The following is a 17429-nucleotide window of genomic DNA, read 5'->3' as shown; positions in this document are numbered from 1 at the left end:
AGACGAAATGTCTTTCAAAGAATATACAAATGCAGAAATTGTTTTCAAAATCGGTACAGCTATCGCTGATTTACCTATTTCTATGCATGAAGGGTGCAACATCTAGTTTTTGGCCATGTGTTGAACTTCACAACTCTAATTTATAAAATGACTTAACTAATCATTATGATTTGATTGTTGGTAATTTAATGAGTTGTAACCTCAAATTAATGACCAACCGCTATTTTTGAATATCCTGAAACCTTATAACGCTATCTCAGTTTTGATAACGTTAGATTTCATTTGTTGAAAATCAAAATAGGTAGAACAGAAGGACACAAAGAAGGAAATGTAATGATTACGATAAATACTTCAGTAAGTGACCCCTCTTTGTTTAATCCAGGGTGGCCATCTTGTATTCGGTATAGACAGCGATACAGGATCTCCACAGATGCTAAAAATACCCTCACAGCATAACCTTGGAGACAGCGCGTGGCATGACTTCAAGCTGGTGCGAGTCGGTCGACATGTAAGTATAGAGGACACTTCCCCGGTTTCTTCATTGAGGTCATTACATTACCTGAATTTAACATCGATACATATCTTTGCGCCGAAAAAATGGTATATGGACGATTTTAATCATTAGATTTTATGTTTTATTTTACACATAACCATTAAGTAGTGAAAGTATTGTACTTCTATTCGAATTAGAATTTATCAAAGTTGAATGGGCATGCATAAACCAGTATCATTTTGAACGAATATAAGTCAAGTCAAACGCAACGGAATTCAAACTGCTTTGCTTTTTTTATAAAGTACATTTGAAAAAATAGATGAAATATTGCTTTAACAAATGTGATATACCGAGGTTGTAGCTTTGAAGCCAGCTGTGTCCATGCTAGTTACCCTTATGATGCATTTAGTCAAATAATCATGTTTTTAACAAGATGTTTCGAAATATTAATAGATATGTATATGTGATATTAGTACGTCCATATCTAATTCTGTGTATAAAATAGTTACAGTATAACGGTGTTTTGTTTTTAGTTTTTCAATATTTGCAATTCTTGTATCATTTAATGACTCACTTTTAGGCGTCCAAGAAAAGCACAATATAATCTATCTAAAATCACAGCTAAAAAATTCTCTGTTGATGATTAGTAAAATAAATAACATTTACAACAATAGCGGATGAAAATGATAATCTGAGGAAAATTTGCCTTAGTCTTTGTTAGTAGTTATAAAAGAAAAACAATTCACATTGAAAATAGATAAAAACAACTGTCTAGGGTTTTTTTCTGAAATAAACTAAACATGTCGATTGAGGGGGATAGATTGAAGCTTGTTAGATTGTTTTTGATATCTTGGTATTTCAGTGAGATAGCACTATAAAGACGGCATCAGATCCGTGCTGTCACAAGGAGGCAAATTCACCAAAATACCCTGTTTCCGGCATGCAAACACACATGCACAACACACATGGAGGCACATCCTTAAATGACCTTAGCTGTTAATAGAACGTTAAACAAAATAAAACAAAACCGGTTTTTGTCTGCTACCTAGGTGCCTGTTTCCAGGGATCCTTAGATACTGCGAGTAGTTAACATCCGAAACAAAAAAAAACAAGCAAAAAACAAAAACAACCCCACAACATCTAAGGGCATAGATAGACGGTGGCCCCAGAAAGATTGTATTATTAATTTGTAATTTTGATATCAGAAGTAGATATATGTAACATCTGTTTTCTTTTTTTTCAGCTTAAATTCTACATCGACAATAAACTGACAAAAGAGACGGAATACCAGAGCACACTGCAGCTGGCTTCCACGGGCGATGTGTATGTGGGCGGATCGCCAGAAACGTCCTTATACACCCGAGGTCAGGTGACCACCGACTTCGGCGGACAGCTGACCGGGGTAGGTCGTGTTCATATCAGCTCTGGGTGCCATTGCCCACGTGGTGACTGGTGACGTCATCTTTATTATTACGATCTTGATTGTAACGTTGAATACCATTGACCCTCCCTTAACGATAAGTGTTCTATTCATTTAACAATATTTACGATCTTTTTATATTTATTGATTATATAATGTTTTTGAAAATTAAATCTTATTTTCTATTAGAATGAAATATTGTCAAAATGGTAAATATCAGTTTTTAACAGTTTTCAGTTTCCATTCATTGTCAATACTTAGTGAAAGCAGTTCACTCAATGTTTCAGACTTGTCGATATTATAATGCATACTACATTTACTCTGAAGTTCCCAATCATCTCATATGCCCTGTCATAGGTACGTTTTTCCAATAGTTGTCCTTATCTTATTCATAGATGCTTCCAACTCTGTTGTTCTCTGTAATTTATGTATGCATTATGAATGAATTCGGAAGCTCACTGTCTATGCTAAACATCCTCTATACTATAGATATATTAATAAATGGTATTGAAAAAACAATTTCACTGATTTCAACGATATAAATGATACCAAAATTAAAATTAAAAATTGTTGATGTGGCTGTCAGAAAAGGAACTTCAGTCCCCTTGACGGCTTAACAGCGTTCGTGAAGTTCAAACTTTATAATTCGTATAGGTCGAGTACAGGAAGGGTGCTTCTAACACTTTGATGAACCTGATATCTGAAACTGAAACTCTTGGTGCCAAACACGGTCGTGTGACAGTATATAACAACCCGGATGTGACCTTAGGCCCCAGCGTTCCGACCACCCCTACGCCACCCGGCCAGACAGTCACGCTGCTTGACCAAGCGACATTTCGTTCGTCCGCATGGAAGATAGGAAACTACATTGACCTCACCACTGACGGAATGGTACAGTTCGCTTTCCGTACCTTTGACAGGCGAGGTCTTATCTGGTTCGCTGAGCGACTCGGCTCTCAAATCTTCCTTGGAGTAGAGTTGTTTGACGGCAAGGTGTATTTGCTGTTCAACTTTGGACAGGGTGATATTCGGCGACGCCAGATATCTACCGGCACAGTCAGCAATGGTCAAACCAATTTGGTCAGACTGACTGTTGTCAACAACGTCCTTACGGCTTCGGTAGGCAGGAATATCGTTCATGAGCGCCTTGATCCGGTCACACAGAACCAGAGGAACTTTAATGGCGGTCAGTTTATCAGTGGCTTACCGAGTTATCCCCCTTACATCTGGTCTGGCGAAGGTTTCAACGGCTGCTTGATGCAACTTATCATAACAGCCACAGGTAAGGGGAAATAACCGCGGTGTTATATTAAAAGTAATTCCCTGATAATAAATTAAATACTGAGTCTATTTAATTAGTTGATTCATGAAGGAGGTTGGAGAAAACAATATTTTTAGGTTTATGAGTAAAATGACTAAAAATGTAATTATCAAGACATAATTAGAAAATGTAACATTGATAAACATTTTCATGAAATGAATATTTTATGAAACATGATACGTTTATGGTGTAAAATAATGGTAAGAAAACGTTTCATCATATCGTATTGACTTTGATATCATATCGAAGTGATTATATTTAAGTAAAAGCAAATATGATGAATAAATCATTATTCATATACACTGTTTGTGATTTTTACAGTCATGTGACTGTCACGTGACTTGTAAATGTGTATAATCTGCATCATTATTTGTTATCCATTATAGCTACCGACTTGCCGGGAATAAAAACACTTCCTACTGACGACCCAAGTATAAGTCCCGGATGTGTGTCAAGTGACCCGTGCAGTAGAAACCCATGTAAGCGTGGAACATGTTACAGCAGTCTTGACGTGTTCGAATGTGATTGTACTGCCACCGGATATACCGGCCAAACGTGTTCCGAACGTAAGTCATCACAACGTCGGGGTATTAAACCAAAGTAAAACGTGTGTATCCATATTTGTTGAAGAAGGAACAGCTGTTGATGATCCAGTAGGGAGCTGACATCCATTGACCTTTATTGTATAATACTGTGAGGAGTAAACCTTATCTTAGGATGTATATCATTCCAAAAGTCAAAGTATAGAAGTAGATTTGCTGGAAAACATGTTTGATTTGTTTGTTTGTTTTGTACTATTTTACGGCCCGTCGACAATTTGAGTTATTTAGGGCCAAACAACAGGAAAAACATGTATGAAACAATCGTTGCCTTTAGTGATGGTGAATATGATGTGAAATGTGATATAAAAACTTTTATAATGACTGAGGCTGGAATCGCCTCGGTCAGTTATTGAATATTAGTTTGTCAGGTTCATATCAAATTATATTCAACATTACAAAAGTCAATAAATGTTTTATTATGTTCTCTAAAATAAAGTAGTAAAAAATTGTTTTATTATCAAATGGTTTGAATGTAAGTTTTCCTGACGTTTTTTTTGTAGGTTTCAAATCGTATATCTTAGTCAAGAAATACAATCATGCTGACCAAAACAACATCATTTTATGTGAGAAAAACTTAAAAACTTAAGAAAAATGTTTATTAGTCAGATAACTGTTGTCTTAAGTCTGAAAGCATATGAAGATTCACACAAAAACTGTACTTAGAAATTGATACTCACCGGAAATCTACATGAGTTTTTGAATATTGATCACGTGTAGGGAGTCCATCCAATAGAATAGCGAGATATTTTCAAGTATATAATATTAGACAGCAATGGATGACGTAGCATTTCATGACTACCTGCCTCTCAGGGATTTGTTTGTCCCATTGCCATAGCGTCTGATCATGTTCTGTTCGTAAGGTATTATAGTCTGTGTGGTTTCTATTCACACTTTGCAGTTGCGGTTGTCGGTGGCTTTACCGGAAGCAGTGCTGCAGTTTACCGTAAACAGGACCCACAGAAGTCGTACATTAACGACATTGCAGTGCGATTTAAGACAATGTTCCCGAGGGCAATACTGTTCCAGACTTACTCTAACAGTACGGAAGATTACATCAAAGGAGAGCTAGTCGACGGAAGTGTTAAAGTCACGGTATACAAAGACGGCGTCACAGACGTAAGTCAACAATCATTTTAGTCACGTTATACAATTAATTGATCACTAAATTGGTCAATACTTTATTAAAGCATAAAATACAAAGTCATGGTTAAAAAAAAGAAACGAGAATACTGAAGCGTAAAAAGGTGAAATTAATCGAAATCGATGTTAATAGGGCAAAATATAAACAAAGCGAATATTTACATTGGCATGCTTGAAAACGTACAGTGCTAATAGAACCAGGTGTTCCAGAAGGATAAGCGTCTCCCGCTTCATAGCTGTCACCCGCCATGTAAATCGAGGTCAAAGCAAAGTAATGTTATGAGAAATAAGGTTGTGACAACAAAGCAAAAAAGCACATTTATTTGCAGAAACATAAACATCAAATCACACAAAGAAATGGAATATTTAAAAAAAAAATCACTTATGTAAAAAAAAATCAATAATCATCTTACGAAGAAGGTTTCATATGAACTCGGTTAAAGAGTTACTCTCGCGAATCCAATGTCCTTCAAGTGAACCATACATCAAATGCAACAGTGACTTTGTGAAACGTTATCAATATTTACCACAAATAGTGTCATGTTTTCCATAATATTTCATCGCCTTAAAAAACGAACCGACACGGCGGCAAATCGTTTCAACTTTGAAGAACACTTTCCCGTGATGTTTTGGATTTTTTTTTAAATCGTCCATTGTGAAGCTCATCAATATAACGCCGGTCAAGGTTAAAGGATCAAAGGTCACAGGTTTGTTAAAATAAAGTATCATCCATCATCAGACATTAGTGAGATTTGTTGGATGGGGGTATATATATGCGAGTCTCCGCCCCCTGTTTTTTTTTTAATTATATAAGATTTGGCTCCCTTGAGCAGTTACTATAATGTATATTTATATACATTAATACAGACTCACTCTACCGGTTCCCATCTGAACGATAACATGTGGCACAACCTGTACATCCAGCGACGTGACGAAAGACTGGAAATCTGGGTCGATCAGCGACCTCACATATCCGGTAGGTGGCGCATGACTGCTGTTGCGACATTCCTTTTTGGGTATTCTTCGGGTTTTCACATTTCAGTCACAGCCTCAATATCCATTAATACAAGTCTCGTCCATTTTGAACGTATGAAACAGACTGGGTACTATTTTTTTGCATTCGAAAATAATTTAATCTTCAGTATTCTAATACAGTAAAANGGGGGGGGGGGGGGGGGGGGGGGGGCGTTATAAAAGGGTTGGCGATAAATGGAAGGAAATTTACAATGGAATTATGAAGAAAAAGAGGAAAATGAACCGTGAAATATATTGGCCGAACGTGACGTAGCAAATGAAACGATGTTTTACTATAGTTTCATTAAATCATTACACATGGCAGCACTAGTCGATATAAATTCACACTAGGATAAGAAACGCGTACCACATGACTCGCGTTTATTGTCTTTGCTACGGTAAAAATATCTTTATATTACCAGAATTGCTGTTAATAGCTCACTAATGAACAACTGCATTCCTAGACTTTCTCGATCATTTAAATCATTCTGCTTTTCTTCCTATTGATAAGAAATAATCTACAAAAGATTTTGGTTTATCTCTAAAACTGGCAATACTGTCACGGAGATAAATGACAGCATGTGATTTGTATGTAAAAGATATGATAAGGTAAATTCATGACAACCGTTGGTCTGTTATATGTCCAATCACAGGTACTCTCCGAGGAGATGATTTCTACATCGACATCAGCGGAATCCATCTTGGCAGCGGAACCGGAAGTGGAACAGGGATCAACGTTGATGGACAGTTACCTCCATTTATTGGCTACATGCAGAATGTTTACTTCGATGACATCGACATCATTAGTAGACTACATGCTATTCCTAATGTTGGAATCGCCTGGTATAACTCAACACCTACGGACGGGTATGACCCACTCATCTATGACCCCGTGACCTTGTCGTCAAGGGCAACCTACCTTGAGCTTGGCACACTTCCGGTCTCGACAGCTCTCCACATCAAGTTCAAATTCAGAACAGGACAGGCCGATGGTCTGCTTCTTTTCAACGAAGGACGAAATGGGGAATTCATTGCCATGGAAGTTGTACAAGGAAAAGCGTTTTTTGTGTGTAATACCGGCCTCAATAACACTGTGAGTTTGCAACTAAAATCAGTGAACGAAAACCAGTGGCATAGTATTGAGGTAAAGGGGACAACAAGAAACAATCAACGGTTCTACCAGGTCCGACTGGACGAGATCGAGGTTAGACTACCGCAGTGTTTTACCTTATGCATTAAAGATGATAAAACAATTGTCATTCACAATATTAATATTTCGACCTCATGTCTTTCTTTATGGGCAAATAAGAAAACGAAGAACTAGACGAAGAAATAACATACAAAATTATGACGTCACAATTTATCTTCTTCATCAGATATATGATGTATCATGACGAAAAAAGTCATAGTTTGGTATGTCTTTTGTTCTATCATTTAACTTCTTTCCACGGAGAGTATTCAATGTATTTCAGGCATTTAAACGTGTTAACTAATTTCACGTTCAATCGAAGATCTGACGGACAAACAATTAGACAGTCTTCGGTGAATAAGTGATGGTTCACCGCTTTTGTCATGCTGATCGATAATTAATCATGAAAAAATTCGAACGGTATAATTCGTATTTTGATTTAGTGTATGAAGTAGGAAATGTATTCCGATGTATTAATGTGGTTGGTCTTTTATCTTATTTTTAATATTTCCTTTTTTCGTTTCAGCATTTAGTACCGATACGGGCTGAACTGGAGCCAACCCGTCCCCTGTTCCTCGGAGGACTCCCACGGGACATGTACATCACCAATTCCATTGTAAAGAAAAGTCTGAGGTCTGACAATGGTTACATGGGGTGTATCGCGTCCGTTTACCTCAACTCTGGGAGACCCAATCTTGACACGTACTCAAAGGATAATTCCGTGATCTTGGGGAGTTGCAAAGGTAAGAAAACCAATTTGATTTGTTAGTAATAAATACCTAATTGGTGTTTTCAATCGTATATTTAGTGACGGGATAATACAAAGAAGGCAAACCTGGAAAGGATGTCTTCTTTATATCCTAGACTTAGACAATCTATGCTTTAAGACAAATGTTTGATGAAATCAATAAACAAATTATATGTTAGAAATCCTGAAAGATATAGTTCATACACCATTAGAAAGTCGCTGCATCGCATTTCCAGCATGCCGATTTGTGAATGACAGGGAGCGCCATTTTTCAATAACCAAGTCCTTCTGTAACTTCTTATCCTACACTACCATTTTTTCGCATATTCAAGGATTAACGACTTCAAAAGTAAATCTGATATAGTATAAAGAACCTGATGCCTGTCCCACATTCCGTTCTCTTTGTGGAAATAGAATAATACGAGGGATATCTTAACTTCTATACACATTGGCGGATCCAGAGGGTTTTTTGGGGCTTCATGAAAGTCCCCCAGCCTCCTCAATTATTCCCCACATGGAAACCCTCCTGGAAATTTGGAAACCACCCAGATAGGTCTCTGGTTGCGCCACTGATACAGTATAAATATGACAGGGGTGCATGGTTATTGTGCATTGATAGCAAGGTTTCAAACTACAAAAAACTGAAGTCACTAGGAATTATCTTCAATTTATTTCTTCTATGCCATTATTTTTAATGAAAACTGACGTAAGTGTGTTTATCTGTTTATCGGCAGACATCACTGGGTTTTGTCCCCCAGTGGACCCCTGTCAGCATGGCGGCACATGTAGAGTCGGAGTTAACCGTTACCAATGTGACTGTGAGGAAACGGGGTATTCCGGACCACACTGCGGCCTGCGTAAGTCAAGAGTAACTCACCTTAACTTCCCTATTCTTCAATGGTGACGCTAACAATATGAGGATAGATGAAATTGGCACCTCGCTTTAAGAAACGTACGATATAAACATGGGATATATCTAAAACAAAATGTAGTAGGTCTATTTAATTTTTGTATTTAACAGTCCTTAAAACATTGCTAGGAAATTCAAGAATTTTTAACCTGCCCGTCTTGTAGAAAGATTGATATTTCTTCATTTTTTTATTTTTTTTTTGTGTTAAATCAATTTAAATAATTTTAAATCAAAATGTTTTGTCTTACAAAAGTCGGACTTATTCATTAAGAGGCCAATTTGCCCTGCAACACCGTAACTTTAAACCCCCTATCCAGCCCACTGTAACGAAATAATTGTTTTGTTTTTAATATTTTGTAACGATAGATCCAATTGGGATTTACTTTGGGGAGCGAGAACAGCCAGGCGTGATATCCTACACATTAAAACAGGATGTGACGTCATCACAGGACTCTCTTGTGTTCGGCTTTATGACAAAGCGAGCAGACGGCACCCTAGTAAGGCTGGAGAGTTCCTCGGGAAGGGAGTACATCGTGATACGTATGGTGAGATTTCAGGACATTTGCTTATTTCTTATATCTTAAATATATCATTTTTGTATTTTATAAAAAAAAATATGCACTCAGTAAACTGATTTTATTGATATTATATGTTTATCAATTTGGAACGCACATTGAGTAATTTATTTGTTTATTTATCAATTTATTTATATTTTACATTAGAACACTGCAACTACAATACAATCAATTTATTTTGAATCCTTTGTCAACGATAAACACGTACATATTTGTGGTTCATTTGTATTTCAGGAAGGCGGTAATGTGGTGGCTCACTATGACACAGGATCTGGCGTGAAGACACTGACATTGGCCGATAAGAGGCTGAACGATGGAAAGTATCACGTGGTACACTTTTACAGGGACGAATTAGGAGCCCGCCTCCAGGTCGACGGGGTCGTAACGACAATTGATGGTATAGTGTCATTCCCTCATAAAACTGTGACTGGTACTTAGGAGCCCGCATCAAGTCATCTTCAAAATGTCCAGGGGTTATGCTTTCTTACTGTCTCTGCACCCCTGTATTATGTCATGACAAAATTCAAGGCACACATTTGGCTCTTTGAATTGGTTTCAGGCATTAAAAACTGACCAATCGCTTGACTGATACCATCGTAAGGTTACAGAGGAGCAACCCTTAAGCCGTTCAATTTAACCGTTGCGCTGCCGCACGATTCTTTTGATAAACATCAAAGGAATAAACCAGTCTAATTTTATCATCCTCAAGGTAACATGTACAGAACCTTAAATTGTATTATGAAAATATTCCAAGGGTGCAGAGAGCGTTAGAGACGAGACTGATGACACTTAACGGTATATTGTCAGTTATACGTTTTATTCCAGTACATGTATTTCAGTCATGAGAGTCAGTAACATGCATATGCTATATTATGTACTAATATTGTATATATATAAATGTCAGATTCCACTAAAATGAACACTTTTACAATATCATAGATACCGTGCTATCGAAAGGTAAGAATTATGTAACATAAACACTACCGTTTTGTTTAGTATTTCCTTATAGGATTATTCCGCCATAGGTCTACCTGATAACCGTTTAAACTTCATTCGATAGGGTCACAGTCCTCTTTCGACCGGCTGAAGTACGTGTTTCTGGGAGGCCGACCGTCATCAGACGGCGGAGTCAACAACGCTTTCTATGGTCTATTGGGAGGTAAGTTATACATGTATACCTTCTGTAAGTAACGTATTATTCACAGCATATACATGGTAATGTTATGTCTATTGCTAATTCTTAACTCTGATAGGAGGAGCGACATCATGTGGCGAGTTTATACATGTGGTACGAATAGAAAAATAGTTAAGGCTATTTCCTATATCCTATATTCAGGCCTGTACATTTCTTACAGACCCCATCCTAAAAATCCAATTTTGTCTTTTGAAATTACCAATCTTTCCGATTGGAGGAAACACGTCATGTGGTGAGTTTAAAAATGTTTTACTCACTTGATCCCAAGAAAATACATGAATCCTACGGATTATGTTGGACTATGACAGAATTTTATTAATAGTGATTAATAGAGGACGTAAGCGATGAGTTTGTTAAATATAACAATTGTGAACTTCAGTTCCGGTATTTAATGATTTACGGACCGGGTCTGAGTAATGATCATCTCGGTCCTAGGCTTCAACGAATATTACTCAGACTAGGACTGTAAATAATGGGTAGCCCTCTCCTGAAGTCCATAATTGTATTATATAGTCAACCGCAAAATAAAATACTGCATGTTTGTTTTAATGCGTCTGTTTAAGAATGTAAGAAATATACCTTCTGTATCTCATTCTTTATATGCATATTTTAATCGTTAATTGAATTTAAATTAATGAATTGTATATTATTGAGCGATTTAACACCATTCCCCGTCGGTTTTAATAGCCGATTAGACCAATTGTGTGTATGTTATGATCTTATGAGGCGATTTATTTGGGACCTGCAATACCGGAATTCTTTCTTTCATACCCTCATCGTGAAGACGAGCAGAGAAGATATCCAAATTCATATGCTGCTACTATTGAAGAGCTTGGGGTCTCCGTGTTTTCTTTCTTTTCTTGTATTCTGTCTCGTCTTCTTCGGTGATGTTTTCCTTGGCGCATCTGATTAGTCTGTTGTAGAAACTATGTGATTGATAGGGCGGGGTTGGAGGAGGGGATACAATTATGTGATTGATTGGGCGGGGTTGTGGGGAGAGGATAAAATGATGTGAGTGATTTGGCGGGGGGGGCGGGATAAAATGATGGAATGCGCTACCGTGTCCAATTTATGATGTTTCAGTGATACAATTAAAAAGTCATTGTGTTACCTTATTATTTCTGAACATCGTTTTTATGTGATTTGAGCTCTTATCTTAAATTAATCCATTTAACACACAATGAAAGAAATACAATAATCATTAATCTGTAAGTTTATTTTGACTTCATTTTTAAAAGTCTCGATGCTTATATACAACATGACGTTTAGTTTATAAATGAACCTCTTTTTAGGGTTTTACTATAACCGCATGGGGCTTATTGATCAATACCTCGCCAACACCGCCGGTTTTACAGTGACAGGAGACACAAGCTTCGTCCAGGACCACCATTATGAACTGGTACCTCCAGGGTAAGAATTATTGAACTAAAGAGTCCGTTTAACTACCATTACGTACTGGTACCACCAAGGTAAGGGGTCCTTAACTACCATTACGTAATGGTGCCACCAATGTAAGACTCATTAACTACCATTACGTACTGGTACCAGCCAGGTAAGGGGTCCTTAACTACAATTACGTACTAGTACCATCATGGTAAGGGGTCCTTAACTACCGCTACGTGCTGGTACCACCAAGGTAAGGGGTTCTTAACTACCATTACGTACTGGTGCCACCAATGTAAGACTCATTAACTACCATTACGTACTGGTACCACCAAGGTAAGGGTCCTTAACTACCATTACATACTGGTACCACCAAGGTAAGGGGTCCTTAACTACCATTACGTACTGGTAGTTAAGGACCCCTTGCCTTGGTGGTACCAGCACGTAACGGTAGTTAAGGCCCCCTTACCTTGGTGTTACCAGTACGTAATGGTCGTTAAGGTCCCCTTACCTTGGTGGAACCATTACGTAATGGGACCACCAAGGTAAGGTGTCCTTAACTACAATTACGTACTAGTTCCATCAAGGTAAGGGGTCCTTAGCTACCATTACGTACTGGTACCACCAAGGTAAGGGGTCCTTAACTACAATTACGTACTAGTACCATCAAGGTAAGGGGTCCTTAACTACCATTACGTACTGGTACCACCAAGGTAAGGGGTCCTTAACTACCATTACGTTCTGGTGCCACCAAGGTAAGGGGTCCTTAACTACCGTTACGTGCTGGTACCACCAAGGTAAGGGGTCCTTAACTACCATTACGTACTGGGACCACCAAGGTAAGGGGTCCTTAACTACAATTACGTACTAGTACCATCAAGGTAAGGGGTCCTTAACTCCCATTACGTACTGGTGCCACCAATGTAAGACTCATTAACTACCATTACGTTGTGGTACCACCAAGGTAAGGGGTCCTTAACTACCATTACGTACTGGTACCACCAAGGTAAGGGGTCCTTAACTACCATTACGTACTGGTTCCACCGAGGTTAAGTGTCCTTAACTACCATTACGTACTGGTACCACCAAGGTAAGCAGTCCTTAATTACCCTTACGTACTGGTACCACCAAGGTAAGGACTCCCTAACTACCATTACGTACTGGTACCATCAAGGGAAGGAGTCACTGATTAATGAGTTCTTTCGTACTTACTACCAGCATGTACTTGACACATCAAGGTAAAAGGTATTTCAATTACTATAAATTTGACAAAAACAATGTGTGAAAATGCACTATGATATTACGAGATTTTATAAATTTATTGTTAGCAGATAATGATACCAACAAAGAATTCTAATCGCGACATTCATAGATTTATTTAAAATCACCAGATATGAATATACTATTCTTTTATTTCAGTGGTAGATATGATGGCTATATACACATTTCACCCGATATCGGAGGTGGCGGTGTGGCGGGAAGGTCCTATGGCGGAAGTAAGGAAATTAACATTGGGGATGGTACAAATCCGGGTACGGACGGCGGGGGCGCACTTCTTCCGGAATCTTTACCAGCTGTTGCATCAGCTTTTACTGCGCCCAATCTAATACCAATGAGAGCGACCGAGACAGGACCCAGGGCAGGCGCTTTGATTGGCACTATATTAGGAACATTGGCTTTTGCAGCAAGTATGCTTTGGGCTTTATGGCAATGCAAACCTGGAATTTTACCCTGTTGTGGAAATGGTGGATATTTGGATCTAGCGAAATTTGGATTCGATGGAGGAAATGTAGCCAGTGGCGGAAGTGGTGCGGGAGGTGGAACTGGTGGCACTAGCTCAAGTGCTAAAGTGTCAGGTGACGTCATATCCGGTGGGGCGGTAACAGGAAACACCAGTCAACTACAGGTGTCTAGTCTCTCTATGGCAAAGTCAATCAGTGGATGTGATGAAGACAACGGTTGCGCTGCTTCCAGTGGTGGAGCAAAAGTAACCATTGGAAATAGCGAGGCAAATCAAAATGCAGGGGGTTCAGCCTTTGCCTATTACTCGACCACTGGTAATTCAAACGCCGCGTCATCAGGTGGGCAATCATTACAAACTAGCTCTGCGAACCAGTCGATTGAAAATTCCACCGTCAATAGCTCCAAAGTTTTCTATTCCTCTACATCTGGTGTAACACTGGTAAATGATAGGTACCAAGAAGTTTCTAATTTCAATGAAGAATCGAATTGGGACTCCAGTACTATGAGATCAACGACCTGTCTAATTGATTCCGGAACAATGCAGTCATCGACGTCGTTGGTAGACGCTGGTGGATCGTCATCGTATTCGCACTCCGCATCGGCTACTAACATAAATTTAACCACGATCGGTGGCAGTGGTGGGACTTTCCTGGGTAACAGCGCGGAAGCTCATGGAGAGTCGACCACAGCGGATTATGATTTTCCTATGGGATATAATGAGACCTGTTCTAACTACACGACCAGCAACACATTAAAACAGGAAGGATTTTCCTCGTCAACATCATATAAGAATCAGGTATGACTTTTGTGTATAAAGATTCTTACTTTTATATCTGTTTGCGCTTAAAATTGTCAGAAACGATATAAGATAATATTATTTAAAATTTAATCATATGAAAAGATGACAACAATATTTGATAAAAAATATCGTTGTCATGTGTATGTATACCGTATAAAACCAATCGTAGTTATACAGTGAAATGTAAAGAAATATAAAAAAACAGGTATTTGGTCAAAAAACAACATAATGTGACCTGGTATGTATCCGCGTGCCACTGCTTGTCGAATGTGTCCGTCAGTGTGATACTAGAACATCATTTCATATAAATTGTGTCTGTGTAAGTTTCTGAAGGGATTTTTCAGGATCGCGCATAGATGATGTTAAGGTTACACATTCTGTAGGTGTATATATTTCAGCAGTGATATCATTTTAGCGCATTAACTATTGTTTTAAATCATGATTGTGAAAAATCGAACCGTTCTCTTTTGCATATAGTTCGGATGTGCCATTTCATCGTTGCGCTAATAAGTTGAAATTCGATAATGCTCTGAAATTTGAGTGCGCTAAAATAAATACGTTTAAAGTATTTAAACAGAGCTAGAAAAGGTTATAGCTGCAGTCAATATTAAAAAAGTATAACATATAATGTTTTATGTTCTAAGCGATTTTCACTGATTAAAATTTAGCAAAGAACAAACAGATTATAATACCTTAAATACAACATGAAGCAATAAAACAACTGAATGTTATAATGCTTAGGTCGAAGTTGGAGGTCAGTTCGGGCAGATGTCTTACTCGCCGCTGGCTGTTACCCCCGGGGCGGCTGGAGAAGAGGTCAGGGTCGACTGCTGCTTCGTGACTGATGATGGCTCAAGTGTCGTCACAGGGTCTTCGTCGGGTCCTCCTCAAGTCTGGAACATGCAGGTATGAAATACCGTGACGTCATCGCAGAATTTATAGCAAATCGCCTGAAGAGCCCCAAGATGGACGAAAGTTTTTTTTACAGTATTTGCTCTGTTTTATGATACAATAGTGAACCTTTTCTCGATTGATGGTTATTTTCGCCTAAATTCGCGTTGTTAATCGCCATGAAGTTATAATGTTGCGCAAACAATTATCCTTTGAGAAAAGAACACCGATAGTCTGAATGAAACGTGAATAAATATCCCGTCGATTACATTCTAAAATATAGATTCGCAAAATATAAACGCTTGCAAACAGTAAGTTGTGATATTGTAACTTTCTCTCCACGAAATATGGTTATACATTTGTAATAAATATTATTTGATTGTAATAATAAGCTAATTCCATTGTTTTCTAATATTTTCTTTCTGAAAATAAATATTATCATATTACCTAGTATAGTAAGCAACCATATTAAACCTTAAAATTGAATACGTATATGCAAGTGAAATTATCAAAAGTAGGAGTAGGAAATTCTGAGTTCTGTTCAGATATATCTATCGTGTTAAACTTTTTGTCACATGTACAGACAGGAGAACTGTTGAGAATCATGAAAGGGGACACAGTTGGATCGTCCAGTCTCAACCTGGCCTGTTACGACAGTCTCTTAGTGGGGACCGTACAAGCCGACCTAGACGTTAATGCGTTCTCTATCGGCAAAGGTGTCACGCACAAAAAACTCCAGGTAAGCGACAGTCACGAAATACAATTCGACCAAAAAATGAAACAGGAGAATTCGAAATTCTGAAGTTACGAAAACTTAAATGAAAATATTTTCATATTGTAATACTTCCCGCAATTATTTATTGGTCGTTTCAATAACTGGACGTACTATATTTATTATTCATGTATATACTTACATAAGTAATTTAATTGTTTGTGTATTTTTGTGCAATGAAAATAATCTTTTCAGACAACTAATATTTGGTTACAGACAATATCTTAACGTCAAGATACAACCCTTTTAGACTTGTACAAGCTCCAATATATATGACACTTAATGGTAGACTTTCCACAATACATAGTGTTAAAAACATGTGTTACTGAAATATTAAAATTGAACATTTTCTTCGTCGATCTAAGAGGGTTTAATTTAATTGGTCTTGATAAAAATTCAATGTTCACAGTTCATAAAACTTGTCACAAGACCAACTTAATTCATCACCCCGTGAAATCGACAAAGGCAAGATTCCTTTCTAAAGTATATATATTTTAACATATTGCTTTAACTTAATTTACTTTTTATATTCTATTACAGGTTTGGAACTTTGTGACGGGGAGACCGTTGGAAATGGGACCTTCCGATACCTGTTCAGCTATATGTTTGACGGATGACAAGGAATCCGTCGTTTTTGCTAAATCCGACAAGTTTGGAAACGGAACCACCATCACCCTGTGGGACCTGATGGGCAACCAGATAGTGAAGCAGGTCAGATACGACGCTCCAGTCGGCAACAATGATTACGTCAACTTCCTGTCGCTTTCCAGTCATGACAAGTACTGCGTTGCTGGATTCACAAACACATTCGACAACCAAATCGAGTTTCTTACGTTCGACATGTCGACGGCAACTGGTGTAATACAAAACCCGAATATCATAAAACTGGACGCTTTCTCGGAATGTACTGTTTTGTTACCTCGAGACGAGGCTGTGACTGGTCTACGAGACGGAAGTCTCGTTGTGTGGAGCTTGCGCACAGGACAAACACGTCGCAATCTTTTGGCGGGTTCGGAATCACATGGACATGCTTCGGCAGTGACCGATTTGGCGCATTCAGTGGACAAGAAGTTCTTGATTTCGGCTTCAGCGGATAAGACACTGAAGATATGGAATATGGACAGGGAACAACTGACCAGGACTTTGACCGGACACGCAGATGAGGTAAAGACTTTATTATCTTCCTTAAAACTGACCCAACTTAATATTTCTCTCGCATCGTTTAAGGTCATAC

General features: G+C 38.2%; 1 protein-coding gene across 1 annotated transcript in view; it reads left to right on the top strand.

Moving 5' to 3' along the window:
• LOC110460116 overlaps positions 1-17429 on the top strand; it is a 38122-nt gene that overhangs the window by 19145 nt on the left and 1548 nt on the right. Inside the window, exons 11-27 of the mRNA XM_021512849.1 lie at positions 383-508; positions 1737-1895; positions 2568-3195; positions 3621-3800; positions 4735-4952; positions 5844-5952; positions 6644-7194; positions 7706-7922; positions 8662-8784; positions 9204-9382; positions 9647-9809; positions 10473-10571; positions 11900-12017; positions 13410-14529; positions 15274-15438; positions 16007-16162; positions 16736-17359. Coding sequence (XP_021368524.1) covers positions 383-508; positions 1737-1895; positions 2568-3195; positions 3621-3800; positions 4735-4952; positions 5844-5952; positions 6644-7194; positions 7706-7922; positions 8662-8784; positions 9204-9382; positions 9647-9809; positions 10473-10571; positions 11900-12017; positions 13410-14529; positions 15274-15438; positions 16007-16162; positions 16736-17359 — 4935 coding nt within the window. The remainder of the gene's footprint in view (positions 1-382; positions 509-1736; positions 1896-2567; positions 3196-3620; positions 3801-4734; positions 4953-5843; positions 5953-6643; positions 7195-7705; positions 7923-8661; positions 8785-9203; positions 9383-9646; positions 9810-10472; positions 10572-11899; positions 12018-13409; positions 14530-15273; positions 15439-16006; positions 16163-16735; positions 17360-17429) is intronic.

Source organism: Mizuhopecten yessoensis, unplaced genomic scaffold (assembly GCF_002113885.1).
Source record: "Mizuhopecten yessoensis strain PY_sf001 unplaced genomic scaffold, ASM211388v2 scaffold10323, whole genome shotgun sequence".
Lineage (NCBI taxonomy): Eukaryota > Metazoa > Mollusca > Bivalvia > Pectinida > Pectinidae > Mizuhopecten > Mizuhopecten yessoensis.
Note: the sequence above shows the minus strand (reverse complement) of the source record. Positions and strands in the feature narration are given on the sequence as shown.